Source organism: Pipistrellus hanaki, assembly GCF_964339955.1.
Source record: "Pipistrellus hanaki genome assembly, chromosome: 7".
Taxonomy (NCBI): Eukaryota; Metazoa; Chordata; class Mammalia; order Chiroptera; family Vespertilionidae; genus Pipistrellus; species Pipistrellus hanaki.
In genome coordinates this window covers 29,407,580-29,425,771 of record NC_140509.1, presented here as the reverse complement: position 1 = coordinate 29,425,771, position 18,192 = coordinate 29,407,580, and the positions used below count along the sequence as shown (strand labels likewise).

At 37.3% G+C, this 18,192-nt stretch overlaps 1 protein-coding gene across 1 annotated transcript in view; it reads right to left on the bottom strand.

The window, feature by feature from the left end:
- COL19A1 (collagen type XIX alpha 1 chain) overlaps positions 1 to 18,192 on the bottom strand; it is a 276,934-nt gene that overhangs the window by 181,770 nt on the left and 76,972 nt on the right. The window contains exons 10-11 of the mRNA XM_084890396.1: positions 14,560 to 14,604; positions 11,536 to 11,580 (exon numbers count right to left, since the gene is read on the bottom strand). Coding sequence (XP_084746522.1) covers positions 11,536 to 11,580; positions 14,560 to 14,604 — 90 coding nt within the window. The remainder of the gene's footprint in view (positions 1 to 11,535; positions 11,581 to 14,559; positions 14,605 to 18,192) is intronic.

The window sequence follows — 18,192 nt, the reverse complement described above, 5'->3', positions numbered from 1 at the left end:
TTCTATTCTCTGCACATCCTATATAAAAAAAGGCTAATATGCAAATAGATTGAAAGGCGGAACAACTGAACAACCAAACAACCGGTTGCTATTATGTGTGCTGACCACCAGGGGCTGTGCGTGGAACATGGTGGGTGTCAGCAGTAGGCAGCAGAGCATGGAACATGGCAGGTGTTGGCTGTGGCGGGATGGTGGAGCAGGTGAGTGGGGGCACCAGACCAAGGCGGGATGCCAGTTGCTGTCATTGGGGCGAGACTCTGGTGGTTACTGAAAATTCTTTGCTCCTGCATGCCACAGTCCTGCCCAGCGCTCATGCCTGCTGCCGGCAACAGAGCCACCACTCACACCTGCTGGCACCCAGCACTGGCCCTGATCGCTTGGCACCATCAGCAGGTATGAGCAGTGGGTGTGAGCAGTAGCTGTCACTCCAATTGCCCCTGAGGGCTTCTCCATCTCCCACTGCTCCTGATGGGCAATCAGGGCAGTAGCTGCTGCTCGCTCCCAGGACTGCACCAGCCCTGCTCGCACCACTAAAGGCAACCAGCCACAATCACACCACATCGTCATCGGGTGTAAGCGGGGCTTGCACTGTCAGCGTGTGGGAGCAGCAGCAGCAGAAGCATGGCTGCTGGCTGACAGGGTACCAAGGGCTGAGGCAGGAGGGGCCTGGTGGGGGTGCAGAGGATGGGCTGAGGCCCGCCCCTGTGCCCACAATAGCCTCACAGCCCACAGTTCCTTTTAAGGTGCAAGAATTCGTGCACTGGGCCCCTAGTTTTAGTATATTACTAAATATATTAATGTTTTATGTATTGTCATTTTTGAAACATCATTTCAAGTGCCATACATATAAAGTTAATTTTGATCTCTAACTCTACTTCATAAATTCAATAGCAGGAATCTGAAAAAATAGGGTTGATTTTGAATCAAATTAATAAAAATAATAATTATCAAATATTTCAAAAAAGAAACACTACTTAACCTTGTCTACACTGCTCTCCTCCAGTATGGGAATAATTAACTGAATTCTTCTATGTGCTATGCATTATGCTGGGTGCTGGAGAAAAAGGCATAAACAGACACATATGGTTGCTGGACTCATGCTGGTCTACTCTAACAGATGGAGATGGAGAGAAATGGATAGATTTAAACTATAATTGGGTCATAAAACTGATGGACAGAATATTGCTCAATAATATTAATGGCTACACCTTTGTCATAGTCTTGATTTTAATTGGAATAACTTAATATAACGTTATTAGTGATATTAGTATGACATTCCTTAAGAAGTATAAGACATTTGTGACTCTCTAAATCAGCTTGGTCTGTACTTTTCTTTTTCTTGATCAAGAATATTTCCCTATTAAGGGCCTCATGACTACTTTTGACACTGGTGTATTAAAGTTTTCTTCAATAATCCATATCCCTTCCAGCTTCTGTTCTATTGTGTTTGCCCATATCACAGCCAGCTTTAACATATATAAAAGAGATTTTAAAACATCAAATTGTAGTTCCAATTATGTATCCATTCATTGGTTGATTCTTGTATGTGCCCTGACTAGAACTTGGACCCACAACCTTGGTGTATTGAGATCAATGCTCTAACCAACTGAATTATCCAGCCTAGGCCACAGCCAACTTTTGAGAGAATGTTCTAAATGCTCTCATCTGAAATTTACTCTTAAACAAATTCCAAATTGGCATTTACCCTCATTATTACACTGAAATTACCTTTGCCAAAGTCATCAATGACCTATAGTGACAATTGATATTATTACTTTATTGACTCCTATGTAATGTTTTGAACATTTAAACACTCATGTTCTTAAATATTTTCTTCTACTTGGCAACACATTCTACTTGTTTTTCCTGTACTTCTACAGATGCCTCTTTTCCATACTCTTCTCCCTCCTCTACTCAACTTCTGAATATAAGTTTCTCCACTCACAGTCACAGGTTCTATTCTACTTCCAACCTCTCCTTATGCAATCTCACCCACTCCCATGGCTAAATGCTGGCTACCTCCATTTGTAACTGCAGTATAAACTTTTCTCTGAACTTCAACTTAGGTCTAATGAGATGCCTTACAAGCCTCTCAAATTCATGGTATAAACCCCCATCCAAATGTGTTCCTTCTCCAAAGCATGATGTCCAGAAATGTGACAATAATCCCTATCACCACTTTTCTCTTCATCCCCAAATCACCAAAATCAGTTGACACTATCTCCAAATTATATCTCAAATCTGTGTACTTCTTTCAATCTCCACCAAAACTGCAATCATCTCTTGCTTGACTACTGTAGAGGTCTCCTAAATAGTCACCCTACCTTGACCCTTTCTATCCTTCATCTTTCACCAATCCACAGCAAGACATAAAACATGAAGAAAATTAAAATAATTGGAACGAAGAAGCCAAAATCACTATATGTGAATTTCCTATAATACTATCATATATATCCCATTGCTTTCAACTAAAAAACCAATAGAATTAATAAAATTAGCAAATAGAGCCAACAAGAAATTTAGTAAATGCACAGGTACTTAACAGAAATCAAGAGCTTTTCCAAATATAAGCAATATTCACAGTCCTATGACTGCCAATTATTTTCTTCTTCCCCACACCCCCTCTTAAAAACCCCATACACTGTCTATAAGTCAGCTGAGTTGGCTGCAGGGGTTTTTAGACACAGGTGATCAGACCAGTGGTGAGTCAATTAGATTATCGATATTCACGATGGGGACATGAGACTCCATGACCACAGTTTTTATTAGCCCTGGATTTAATAAAGTTACACAAACTGAGGGACTAGGCTGCCATTGGGAGTGGTCTTTAATACTAAGCTTAAGCATCAGCAAATAAAGTCAGGTTGTAAGACAAGCAAGAGAACAAAGTAGTTTCCCAGAGAAAGAGAAATCATTCAGCCAGAGAAGAAAAGAGAATGCAGAACTGTGTAGGTCAAGCATGTCAAACTCTCGGCCCACAGGCTGCATGTGGCCCACAACATATATTTTTGTGGCCTAGCCAATATAATGATATGTAAAAAACATTTTAATAAAAATTTTGTAACTTAATTTTTACAATATTAATATTATATATAATGTTATGTGTAATTATTATAAAATCCTGTTATACATAATTATTAAAAACAAACTACAAAGTTTGCTTATGACTGATTCCTATAATCGTGTTGCACTCGTTTCCCTATGCGCCTTACACACAGGCGCACCATTTCTCTCCACTAATACTAGCAGTGGATATTTTAGCAGTTGATTGCCACATCATTAGTCTTGGACTGACTTGTTTGGTGAGTGCAACAGGAAATATTTTGCTTTCAGAGAACAAGAAATATAGGTTTATTTGCATTACACTTATTAAATTGTGCAGTTATTCGGTGTCTGGTAAATTAATGTTCAAGAAAAAATATTAATTTTATAAAAATGTTCTATTATTTTATGTTAATGATTACTCATTTATTTCAGCCCTTTGAATTCAAAAGGACTGAAATAAATAAAGGTTTATTTGTCTCTATTGAAATAAACCTATATTTCTATGAAAATTGAAGCTTTTGGGTTTTTTGTGGCCCACATAAACTTAAACCTTGTTTATCTGGCCTATGTTAGTCTTTGAGTTTAACATGCTTGTTTTAGGTTCTTAAGAGCTTTTTTAGTTCCTAATTCCAACCCCGCTGAGGTTCAACCACACTCTGCTACATCCAGAATCAATATGTATATTTAACATAAACCAATGTACCAATGCTATTTATATTTTGGAACTAGGTGAACTGATACTAATTTCATAAGAGAGACAAAAATAAAAGCAAGAACTTAGCATATTTCTATGTGCTGGGCACTGATTAGAATCCTTTGCATGATGTGTACATAACCAGTAGGTATCATTATTATTCCCAGTTGAAAGTTAAAGTGGGTAACTATCCAAATATAAATGTCTAGCAAGCAATACTATAAATGAGTAAAAACATGCAAGGAAACATTTGAAAAGAAGAGAAGTTTTAGTGCTACATATTAAAACATATTATAAAGGCTAAAGTAAAATAATGTGGTGTCAATATAATAATAACAGAGAGAATACATATCTTCCCCCAAATAATCTTAGTACATAAGAATTAGCATATAATAAAGCATCATGAACAAATGTTTAAGGAAATTATTATAAGACACAAAACTGAGTTGGAAAAGTTGATTTTCATTTTCATATTAAATTAATCACCAAAATAAGTTTTAGAATGAAGCAAGGATTAACATATATAAAAACAAAACTGGGAGAAATGAGAGTGAATATTAAAACTGAATGATTTCTTAAAGCATAAAAATTGAAAACACAGAGGTAGATAAGGAGATTTTTTTAAAAGACCCCAAGTGAAATAAGAAATTTAGAATTTCTATATATCAATATATAGTAAAAGATAAAAGCAAATCTTAAGATGAGAATATTTGTAATTCAAATGATATAAGATTATTATCTGAGTTGTGTATGTGTATAAACATTTAACTAGATATAATTAAGGAAATGCAAAATATAAATAAAAAGTTAAATAGAATAATATTTATTGAGTTAAAAACTTGTAAACATTAAAAAATCCAATGCTTAAAATAAGTTAGGCTAGAATAAAGATGCAACAACAGCAAGTGTAAACTGGTTTACAAAAACAAACAAACAAAAAACAACAACACACAAAACCTTTCAGGAAAGTTAATTTTAATATATGTATCAAGTATTTTTTTTAAATTTCCATAATTATTAACCCAATGATTCTAATTCCTGAAATTTAGTTTAAAGGAAGAACAAGAAATATGTTCAAAGATGCTTGTCAAAGTATGCCAATTCTGCATTATATGTATTAGCTAAAAGAAAAAAAAATTGAAAATACAACAACTAGGAAAGACTTGAATTTCCAACAATGGAATGGTTAAATAAAATATAACATATCCATATAAAGAAATATTATGTATTTATTAAAAATAATACTTGAAAATTTAACACTTAAGTAATATCAGAGCCCTTGATGATTATTCTCCTTTGTTTCATGTCTCTCCTTTTTATACTTTATTTTTTCTATAGCCACTATTAAAGATTCAGCAAAAGCATATTTCACATAATCTACAGTTATTCACTAGCCCTATAAAGAATGTTTTTTTAAAGGCACACAATCAGTAATGACTAACATTAAGCCTCTTGTTTGGCTATGGGATCACCATTACACTTCCCAATTTCCTGCTACCATGGCTAATTAAAAGTTGGCATGGTTACTCCCATACCAATTGGCATTGGTCACAGATAAATTTCTGTGATTTTTTGAAATCATAGTTATTATTCTACTCCATCTGTTCTATTCAGTTTTTAAGTCAGCTGTCAAATTAAACAAGTTAGCCCTTCCTAAAAGTTGTAGAAATTTTATATATTACCAAGGTAAATAAAATAATTGCATAACATGCTTTTGTTCAGTAGAATTCTACAAGATGAACTAAGAGAGAATTCACAGGAAATAATGTGACGTGTCGACAGTGATGATGGGGAAGTGCTATAATTATAACAGTAGTTAACATTCTTGCATTAGTTTTGAATATGAGGCATAACTGCCAAGAAAGTTTTAATAGTAAAATCCTAAAAATACATCTCAACTCTGACCACCTGCTTTTTCCAGTTATACTCTCTGTTTTACATTATCTAAAATCAATAAGCTCAGGAGATTATGTAAAAGTACTAAATCATTTTTGGTTTAATTATTTGATATATTTCCCTATTCCCATTCCAATTAAGAATTTCATTTTTCTATAATATTTTCCTATTACATACAAAGCATCCCTACCATTTTAAAGAGAAAAGTATCTTTGGCACAGTCTCCAAGTTCCACTATGTAATCATAATTTTAAGAATTATACTGCAAGTCATGGGAGAAGAATAAGAAAAAATATTCTAATAGCTAAATCTACTCAACCTTTTCACTCTGGAATTTGTTATACTAAAATAAAACATTTATCTCATTTGTGTTCAATTTATTACAAAAGTAGTCTAATTTTTCACCCTTCATGTATCTATAACCCTTGCAATCTTGCTGTACAAATCATCAAGAAGTGGTATCTATTTTCCTACTCCTTAGATCTGGGCTGGACTTAGGACTTGTTCTAGTCAACTAGATGTGGCACAGATGATGGGATGCTAGTTCTGAGCTGGGGGCCTCTAGAGGCCTTATATGCTTCTGCTTATCCTATATAATAAAGGGGTAATATGTAAATTGACCATCATTCCAACACACAAGATGGTGCTCCCCATGTGGTCAAAGATGGCTGCACCATGTGGACACAAGATGACCACCACAAGATAGCCAGGAGAGGGCAGTTGTGGGCAATCAGGCCAGCAGGGGAGGGCAGTTGGGAGAGACCAGACCTGCAAGGGAGGGCAGTTGTGGGGGACCAGGCCAGCAGGGGAGGGCAGTTGGGGGCAATTGAGCCAGCAGGGGAGGAGATAGGCATTAATCAGGCTGGCAGGGGAGTGGTTAGGGGGTGTCAGGCTGGTAGGCAGGCAAACAGTTGAGAACCTTCAGTCCTGGATTGTGAGAGGGATGTCTGAGATCAAGCCTAATGGGCAGTTGGATGTCCCTCAAGGGGTCCCAGATTGGAGAGGGTGCACACTGGGCTGAGGGACATACACTCCCCCCCCCGCCCCCAATGCACAAATTTTGTGCACTGGGCCTCTAATCTTTTATGTTTCTGCTTGCCTTTATCTTGAGATCAAGAACAAGATAATGTTGGAGAATGAGGAGACACATTATCTATCAGAAGCCAACCTAGACCAGCCACTCTCAGCCAACTTGCCAGCTAAGAAGAGATATATAAGCAAACTGAATAAGATTGGCTGAGACCCAAGAATCACTGAAATAAAGCCAGTCTAAATTGCTAATCTACGGAATCATCAGCTAGATTAATGAATATTGTTTTTAGCCACTATATTTTGGGATGATTTGTTAAAAACCAGTAGCTAACTAATACATCCTTGTCTCCTATTTACTTATTTAGAAAGAAAACAAGGAAGTAATATTAGCAAATTAAAAATTTTGACATAACTATATAAAATCTATTTTCCTCATGATATCAATATTTACATTTTTCCTATTTTGGCTGTTGGGGATATTAACATTTATAAACACTTTTAATTTATGGGTATTATTTAACTCTTACAATGATCCTCTGAGGTAGGAATTAGGGTTTTTTTATATAAAAGGAAACTAAGGTAAAGAAAGCACGGAAAATGTCCAGATTCACATAACTGTCATCACAGAGGTAGATGGGAATTGAATAAAGGACTATATCAATCCATGTATTCCATGAGAATCAATCTACCGTATTTTCTGGCGTATAAGAGGACTTTTGAAATGGAAAAAATAGTCAACCAAAAATCAGGGGCAAAAGAACAAAATTGTACAAAAATTACCTGCAGATCTTGATGGCAAAGTAAGTCTTTTCTTCGATGTGTGGGGTAGTCTTATACAGCAAATATAGGCCTAAACCTATATTTTAAATGTATTGATAAAATTAGGGTGTCGTTTTATACGCCGGAAAATACGGTACAACCAAACTGTAGAGTTTAGGCACTTTTTGGAATTGTATTTTAGAAACCAAACTTGTGTGCTCCCTGAAGAATGACTTAGATCCTGTCCCCAGAATGATCTGAAGATTAATCTATGCATATACTTACTCACTTGGGCTTTTTCTCATTCTCTAACATTTTCTCATTTTAAAAGGGCCAAAATGTCAGTGATCTTTTCAAATTCTCAAGTTCTAACGTGCAATCGATATAACAACTGAATGAAAAATGAACATATAAATAAGTAAAAATATATTCCAGTGTAAAAGCTCTTGATTTATTTGAAATCATAACTATTGTTTTTAGTAGCAAATGATTACTATTAATTGTCTCCTGGACTATAATCTAATTTAATACTAACAGTCAATATTTAGTGATTTACTGGCAGGCAAAATCATGTTTTTGTGGGACTAGTATAAGAATAGTCTCAATTTCTAAGTTTGGTTGTGTCTCAGGTGCTGGTACATTTTTAATACTTAAAAAGCAACTAGTGTTGATTTTATGTATGTCATGTAGCTTTCTGCCTTTAATGGTTGCTTTTGAAGACGTGATAGGAGGAATGGAAAATGCTTACTAGAAAGTGTCCTTACGTGTCTATTTTATGGCTTTATCATTAATTTTGGTTTCTAGACAAGTGATTACTGTAGAGCAGCAGCCCTGAATCCCTTTCCTGCTCTTTTGCTGTGAGAATTTGCTTCTACATGTGCCTAAGTGCACTTAGATATCACTACCAAATGAACTAAAATCAACATTTTACCTAGAAATTGTAGGGACATTATCAGGAAAAGTGTGGCATGAGTAACAATTGCCACTTGTTTCTTTCTCATGCTCTAATGATATTTAACAATAAAGTTTAATGGAATCCCACTTAACACTGAAGAAATTAGTTTTTCAACTTGAAGTTTGTCAGGGCTTGAATGACAATATACAAATGACTATTTTAAAAGTAAACAAAATTATATGATTTAAAGCAATTACTTAAAAATAGTGACTGCTATAATAAAGCAGATGTTTACATTTATTTTTTATTTGCTTCATCTTCTCATAAATGTAACCAAGTTATATTCCTGTTTTCATAGAGACCTAAAGTAAAAAACTTGGTCTCAGGGTTTAGAAATGATGATCATTTCCATGACCCCTGCTAAACGTTCCTTTTCTAATGTGATGTTCAGAGCTTAGTTCATGCATTTACATTTGGTCATATAATAAGAGTTTAACTACATCACTGCCAGGAAGGCTGATATCAGGGGATAGCTGTTACCCAAGAATAGACCCCATTTTGTTCACTGGTAGCAGTTGCCCACACAATCCCTACAAAAATACTGAAGTAACCTAAGGAAACCTCCCCCCCGTCCCTGCCACAAGCAGGGGTGTTGAAGATAATTCCTATGGAAGCAGAGAAGTCAGAATCTAGACCTCAGCGGTGGGACTGTCCCTCAGCAAGGATGTAGACCCCGTTCCTCCTGCCTTGTGGACGATGCTGTTAGAGTGGAAGGATGAATGAGCGATGACCACCTGACTTAGCCAGTCAGGTGTGGGGCAGTGGAATGGGATCGTTCCTATACACCAGAATGATAAACCAGACCGTGATAAACCTGAAAATAGCTGTGTTCTGGGAGACTCCTGTCAGCATAAGTAACTCATGTTTGAGAGAACGAACCACCCCTTCAAGTAATTTTTACTTGAGAACTGACTTGGCTGGATGTGTTTGCTCAGGTACTATATGTTGCTATGGACTGAGGAATATACTTTCAATTGAAGTCCTCTATACTTCTTTCAATTCCATGGACTGAGGGCAGCATGCTCAACACACGAAGAAACCACTTACTCTGAATATATATGTGTGTGTGTGTGTGTGTGTGTGTGTGTGTGTGTGTGTGTGTATCCTATATAATAAAAGGATAATATTCAAATCAACAGAATGGCAGAATGACCAGTTGCTATGACACACACTGACCACTAGGGGGCAGATGCTCAATGCAGGAGCTGCCCTTAGTGGTCAGTGTGCTCCCACAAGGGGTGCACTGCTCAGCCAGAAGCTGCTCAGGGCTAGTGGGTGCAGCAGTGGTGGTAGGAGCCTTTCCTGCCTCCAAGATAGTTGGACATCCCCCAAGGGCTCCCAGACTGTGAGAGGGCACAGGCTGGGCTGACTGATGGCCCCCTCTGAATGCACAAATTTTGTGCACTGGGCCTCTAGAGTGTGTGTGTGTGTGTATGTGTGTGTGTGTGTGTGTATGCATATATATGCGTACATACATATATATTTGATATGTAGTAAATAATAAATCAAAGCAGAACATATATTTTACTTATAAGAGGTATTATATGAATCTTACTATAAACCATTTGAATTATAATTTTCATTGTCCTTTCTCTTTGATGCTTTATTTCTTCAGGATATCTCAATTATTCTCCATAAATATTATCATTTATGGTGAAACTGACTATTTAAAGGCAATAGTTTATTGGTATGAAAGATCAGAAGGGAAATCTTTGCAGTCAAATGTATTGAATGTTTTTCTATACCTCAGAGCCTATGAGAATCAATTTATTACTGAGCAATACTAACTATGTATAAAAATATCAAAATAACTACTAAGATTTTAGTGAGATTAAGACTTTAAATTATAGAGAATACAGCTGCTGTTTTCCTTGTCTATTCTTACTTATTCTTACAGGTAAAATCCCATTAAGTAAACAGGAATATGTATAAATAAAGCATTTATTTGAAGTCGTGGTCTTGCAATGACTGTCATTCTAAAGCAAAAATATTTAAGGGATTCTTTAGAAGAGAAATCCATTTTTTTAAAAAGTTATCACTCAATTATTCTCAATTATATGATTTATATGGCTATCCTATTACCTCTCTCATAGTTCTGTGAGGAAAAGTAATTTTCCAGTAGCTTACAACATGCATTTTTTTATCTTATAGTTACAATAGATGCTCATTCTTATGCTATAAATAGTTATTAAAGAAACAAATAATTGATCACCACCAATAAGACTAAATAAAGGTAATTTAATATTTGAGACTACGCTAATTTGAGGTTATAACACAAAAATATAATCTATCTATAATAATAAAAGCCTAAGTGACCATTGCAACTAAACGGGCTTTGTGGGGCGACTAGGCCAGCAGGGGGGTTAGTGAGGGCGGACCAAATGACTGAGCAGCAGGCTGGCAGGGGGGTGACCAGGCCGGCAGCTAGGGACAATCAGAAAGACAGGCAGGTGAGCAGTTAGGCGCCAGTGGTCTCAGATTGTAAGAAGGATATCCAACTGCCGGTTTAGGCCCCATTCTAAACTGGACATCCCCCGAGGGGTCCTGGATTAGAGAGGGGTGCAGACTGGGCTGAGGGGAGTCCCCCCCCCATACACGAATTTCATGCACTGGGGTTCTAGTGTATGTGTGTGTGTGTGTGTGTGTGTGTGTATAAAAGCCTAAGTGACCTTTACAATTGGTTGACTGACCAATTGCTATGACATGCACTGACCACCAGGGGTGCAGATGCTCAATGTGGTTAGTGCGCTCCCACAGCCAACCTCCCATGGCCAGCCATCCTCCTGTGGTCCTTCCCTGCCACCGGTCAACCCCTATTGGCCCTGATTGCCAGCCAGGCCGAGGGACCCCATCTGAGCACGAATTCATGTACCAGGCCTCTAGTGCTTAATAAATGTCTAAAGCATTTATATATTTATGGAATGTATTCAACTAATAATGTCTAGATATAAGGCTCATCTAAACTTGTTTAGGAATATTTCTGACAAGCATCAATATATAAAGTCTACCTTACTTGAAACAAATATTTTAAATCATTTCTATAAAATTATTGAATTGCTTATGAAAGCACAAAGCAAGTTAGGTATTCCACTTGAAAGTATTTTCAAGTACACAATTTATCTTTATAAATGTGTATGTCAAGGGAGATATTTACCTTTTCACCAATTTCTCCTTTGCTGCCTTCAACACCTTGTTCTCCCTATAGAAGAAAAACACAATGTGAATAATAATAAGAAAACTAGTTTTAACATATATAATTATTATACTAATTATTACAGCATTTCTAACATTTAAAAAGCAATAATTATAAAGATTATTTCTAATATGTAAGCTCTAAATCAATACTAAGTTACATACAATTTAAATATTCCTAATTACTGAAGGAATACTTTTCTAGTGTATAAGATACAACTTCGCTACTTCGAATGAAATTTAATCTCCATAAAACTTAATTTATCCATATATAGTACCTTTCTCATAGTTTTGTGAATTGAATGCATCAACATATGCCCTAAAACAGACTAAGTTAGTCCTTATTGTTACCATCTATTTCACTAGGTCTAATGGAAACATCCTTCTCAAGCTGACTTCTATGACTACTGTTCCAGTGAGTGTTGTATGATAAACAAGTTCAGGTTTGAACCCCAGAGTTCTGGCTCCAACTCTGATACCAGCATCATGATCTTCATTACCCAGATCTCCCTCCTCTCCGTCACAGAAGGGGGACTGGCTCTCAATCACGACATTTATTCTAAAAGGCATAAATCCCGTTCTTCAACTAAACCCTCTTTGACCTGACAAATGTACTTTCCCATTTATTTCTGCACCAATATTTACATTATTGATGTTTCACTCATACATTCAACAAATGTTTTTCTTGAACACCAAATATATGTCAGACAGGCATGACAACATAGACAGCAAGCAAGTCATATGAATCCCTTCAAAAGAAAAAAAAAACAAGATTGCTTGAATATTGGATTAATTTCTTTCCTCAGCTTCTATCTGGCCAAAAGAAGCTCTTAGCAAACATTTCCTGAGCATACCAAGGCAAAAGATAAAGGGATTCTTATGGGGTTTTTTTTTTCCTGCAATGCTACAATAGAGTAATACTTAATATAATTTAAATCCATGTTTAAAAAGGAATGCCAGCTTTTTATTATATATATATATATATATATATATATATATATATATATATATATATATACACATATATATATAGATAGATTCACTTTGTGTAAAATATAGATCTAATATATATAATCCTATATAATAAAGAGCTAATATGCTAATTAGACCAGACAACAGAATGACCTTTGGGAATGACCAGTGGTGGGGCTGCAGGGCCACAGGGCCGGGGAGGGGGGGGGGGGTACGAGGCAGCCAGGGCTGTGAGGGTTGAGGCAGCCAGGGCTGAGAGCTGAGCCCCTTGCACAAATTTCATGCATCAGTCCTCTAGTAAAATGTGCATAGGTACACACATAAGATTAAACTATTTCTGCTTCATCTACCCTCAAAAAAGGTATTCAGGGAAAAAAATAGTATTTGGTTATATCTGCCACTGAATTCATGGTGTACCTTTTTTCCCACCATTTTTCCTAAAAGATAGACTTTGACTTGATCTGTTAATTCAAGCTGACATTGAAGCTGCTAAACACCCGCACCCCCCCTCCCCCCACATCAGCCCAATGACGGCATGATGCAGCCACCACAAACAACTGCTGGAAAGTCCGAAACTATTTCCCAGCAGATAAATCTGCACATCCCTTGGCTTGTAACTTGACTTGCAGAGGCAGCACATGCTGTAGCAATGGGTTTTGTCTAGGACTGCTGTGAAGAAATTCAGAAGCTTGCTATTTCCTGGCTGCCAGCTCAATCTGATCATCTTTATCAAGCCAAGTAAAGGAAGGGTTTTTCAAACACTGTACCTATAAGTGTTTTTTGAATGGTAATTTTTAGCCACAGAGAAAAACCTAGATGTAATAGTAACTTCTGTTGCTAAAACCTGTAAAACTCCCCCAGAGCATAGAAATGCCATGCTTGGCTTTGGTGGGCATCTATTATTGCATCTGTAATGCTCTTCCTGTGGTGGGGTCATCTGGGTGGTGTGACAGCTGGCCCCTCCTGAAGGGGCTCCCAGTCCCTCCAGGAAACTGGAATAGACCAGCCTTTGTGCTTACAGCCATGCTGATAACACACAAGCATACTCCTTCCCAGGAGAAAGAAGCCCTTGGACAGGGAAAAGGTAAAAATGAGGTTCACCTTGGCTAAGAGGAAGACACTGGGCACAGAAAGAAGAAGGCTCACCAATGCACAAATCCTTACTTACTGTGAACTTATCATTCTGAATGAAAGATGTTTTTGAAGAGATTAGGTGCAGCATCTTTGCAGTATTTAATAATTTGCCATTGTAGTGATTATGTTTAGCTCCATAGGGGGTATACAAAAAGGAAGATAAAGATATAACCAAACACAGTCGAAGGCGATAAACACTGCCCCATTATTCATTTTAGATCCTGTCAGATAGCAGGGAAAACTGCTGTGTACCCTCCTAGGGCCCCTGGAGAGCACCACGGCCCCAGTCTCTGGAGAAGCCCGTTGCTAAAACTCTCTGATTAAGTCTCTCCTAGTGCGCTGGTGCCTTGAGAAGGGACAGCTTCATGGGTTCTCTTCGGAGAGATGGGTTAGTGGGTTGTCTTCAGAAAGATTAGTTAATGGTTTTCTGAAAGTCTCTCAGGGAATTCAGCTTCATCAACTACATTTTCTGAATCTTCACTATATTATATACAAATTCAATGTTCAAGCTGTTAACATTTTTAACTTATATACAATACTCAAAAACTCTTTACCTTGCCGGCCAGCAGGGCTCAGTGGTTGATTCCTGGTCAGGGCACATGCCTGGGTTGTGGGGGTCAATTCCCAGTGGGGGGGCATGCAAAAGGCAGCCAATCCATGAATCTCTTTCATTATTGATGTTTTTCTCCCTCTCTGTCTCTCTCCCTCTCTCCCTCTCTCCCTCTCTCCCTCTCCCTCTCTCTATCTCTATCTCTATCTCTATCTCTATCTCTATCTCTATCTCTATCTCTATCTCTCTCTTCCCCCCTCTCTCTTTTGATCTCTCTCTCTAAAAATCAATGAACACATATGAAAAAACACACAAAAAAAACCTCTTTACCTTTTGACCAGGTAAGCCTGGAGCTCCATGGAAACCATTTTCACCCTAAAGGAAATATACAGAATAAATGCTATTAACTATAAAAACAAAAACAAAAAACAAAACAAAACAAATGAGTATAGAACTTTTTGCAGCTTTTAAGAGCTAGCTCTAATGCTGCAAGGAAAGGTAGCCAAATTCTGAATGTCAGTCATGCAGGGGCTTTCCTTCTGTCCCTTACCTCACAAATCCAGGACCAGGACTTCCTTTATAAAAACAGGAAAATGGGGGCTCTGAGAGGTTCAGCTACAACTGGTGGCATCAGCCGAGATTTGAACCGAGTTTTCTGACTCTGTAGCCCATGTTTTCCCACAGCTATTCAGTACCCCTTATTTCATTTTCTCTCTTTCAAACTTCTAGGCATAATATTAAAGTCTGACATAGACTGCCTAAGAGCCAGACACTGTTCTCACAACAAACCTATCAGGTAGATACTATTATTATGTCCACATATTATAGATGATTACACAATTAATAGGAGCTAGAACTGAGATTTGAACCCATACACTTCAGCTTTGTGTACCTCATCACCACCCTATACTCTCTCATGAGAAAGATTTAATTCTGGCTTGTAAGTGACCTCTTGCCTATCTGTCTGTCTATCTACGTATCTATCATCTCTCTCTCTCTCTCTCTCTCTCTCTCTCTCTCTCTCTCTCTCTCTCTCTCTCTCTCTTTTTCTCTCTCTCTCTCTCTCTCATCTATCTATCTGCATATATATATTTACTTTCTTGCTTATCTCTTGATTGCCTTTGGATCAATTTTTAATTCATATCCAATCTCATTTTACTTGAAACAATTACTTGGGAGAACTTTTCGTTCCTCCCATTCATCTTGCCCCTGTCTTGGGTAAAAAGGTTTCCAGCAGATGCCTATCAGTTTCCATTACTGGAATTCATGGATCATCTCTCTGAGTCTGGCTTGTAAACAATACACCAGCTAGATGGAGGTACTCCTGGGAGGATCCACATGTTCTTGATAGAAGCTTAGGAATTTAGTTGCTAATAGGAATTGACTTTGGCTCCTGAGATTCAGGTTTAGACAGCTCAAAATAAATGAACAATTTCACTGACCTGTCATATTTTTAGCAAACATATATAATGAATTTATAAGGCAACAAATTATTATGCATTTAGATATCATTAGAATTCCTTAAATAAAATTTGAATATATGAAGAAAAATATTGCATCTTAAAACTTTAAAATAGCAATAATATTTTTTCTAAATCTAAATAGGTCTTTACTCTCATTAATTAATTCATTTTGGAAAGTTTCAATCATTTGCACCAGAGGTGCACCGCTATACACAGATACACATATTACTTTAAAGACTAAGGCTTTTTTTTTTTTTTAAAATATCAGGTTAAATTATCTTAGTGTTCTACAGTATATACTAAACACTAAAGGCAACACTTTGTTGATAATGTAATTAACTGTTGGAGTAACAATCCTGTATTTTAAAAATATAACATGCAAATGGTCGTTACATCGTGAAGCATAATGACCGACCACATAACAACCGGATCATGGATTAGCAGGAGGGAGGGCAGTGAGCTACAAGCGGGTGGCAGAGAGCTACAGAAGGGGGCAGCGAAGGGGGGATTGCAGAGGGAGCTACAGGGCAGCAGTGCGCTACTGGAGCATGGATTTGTGCGCAGGGCTACTAGTCTATAATAATAAAAGCTAATTGGGAGGTGGGGGAGGAGAAACAATTGTAATAATCTGAACAATAAAGATTTATTTTAAAAAAATAAAATAAAATAAAAAGTAAATATTTACACTACATGCAACCTAAAAAAAATAAAATAAAAGCCAATTAGGCCGGACGCCCTTCTGGACCAATCTGGGGCTGTGAGGGAAGGCAGGGCTGTGGGTGCCTGCTGATGGCCAGAGGGAAGAAAGGGTCCCGGATATCCAGAGGGAAGCTGGTGCCAGCAGGCGGGGGAAGGAAGACCTTCTCTTACACGAATTTCGTGCCTTGGGCCTCTAGTAAAATATAATGTGCTTAATCTGTGTAATAAATATATTTGTATTATTAAATTTTTTGTTGGACTTCTAGACCTCAGGGATCACACAATATACTAGGAACTTCCAATTTCACTTGGTCAAGAAATGGTAAGAGCACATTAAGTATATGATGCCAGGGAACAGTCTGTAGAAATTAAGCATCTGTTGCTCATCAGAGAAATATGTCCACTTGTCCATAAAGAGCAGAATTATTTTCATCTGTTGGTCCAATATAATGTTTTATATCATATTACAAGTTACACATGATAATAAGATATGGCATGTAACCCAGTAACGGACACTGATACAGTATACACTGCCAAAAATACTTTCTGGAGAGAAAAAAAAAGTAGTGACAGTATCTCCTCTTTTTCTTTGCTCACAGCAAACTCCTATGTACCATATGCTCTGAGTACTCACACCTAAAGTCCCACTTCTGACATATGTCAGGTTAGGGTTACACCCAGACCTGATAACTGGGTACCAAAAACTCTAAAACTGTGATGTATAGCATGTTTTTTAATAGACACCAGCTACCAGCTAGGGTTGTTTTTAACCAGCTATAGTTGGCCCTAGCTGGTTTTGCTTAGAGCACTGGCCTGCAGAATGAAGGGTTCTGAGTTAAATTTCAGTCAACGGCACATGCTCAGGTTTCTGGCTCAATTCCCAGCAGTAGGCAGCTGATCAATAATTCTCCCTCATGTTTCTATCTCTCTTGCCCTCTCTCTTTCTCTCTGAAATCCATAAAAATACATTTTTTTTGTTTGAATTAAAATGTGTTTTCCTATGGCCAGTGTTATTTGGTTTTAGCTCTTTCTTGACTAGACATTCGTCTTATAAACATAATTCTAAACTCCAAGATAACCCAATGAACACTTGGGGACATTTACTCTCATAAGAAATAAGTCAGTTTCACATTTCACAACATGTGGAAGGTTTGAGATAGTTTAGATAGATTTTTGAAGTTATAAAGTTTGCAACGTGGGTATTCAGAAACTTTGGTCTTCTTTTCCTCCTTTACTGATTACCTTTTATTTTCTCATTGATTTTGAGCGAGCGAGAGAGAGAGAGAGAGAGAGAGAGAATGAGAATCATCCATGTGAGAGAAAAACATCCATCATCCTCCTCCCATATGCACCCAGACCAGAGATTGAACCCACAACCTAGGTATGTCCCCTGACTGGGACTCAAACCTGAAACCTTTTGGTGTACAGGATATCACTCCAACCAACTGAGCTACACTGGCCAGGGCTTTACTGATTTTTCTTGAAATTAGCAGAGATGTCCTACTAGAATCTTTTGTAATGATTTAAAATATTTTGTCATTTTCTATGTCCAAAAAAAGAAAGACTTATTAAATAGCCTGAAAACTAAAGAAGAAAATAGTCTTTGAGAACAAAATTTTGTTTAACAGATTAATGGACAATGATGTTTCTGCCTGGACTTTATTTGAAACCTAATTGATGTCAACAGAATGAGCCCCTCTTCATGCTCACTCTGAAGTGCAATTTCAAAGCACCAGTACCCCATGCAATTTGGGGCCAAATTTAATTCCATCTATCCAATAAATGCCTGTCAACAATGACT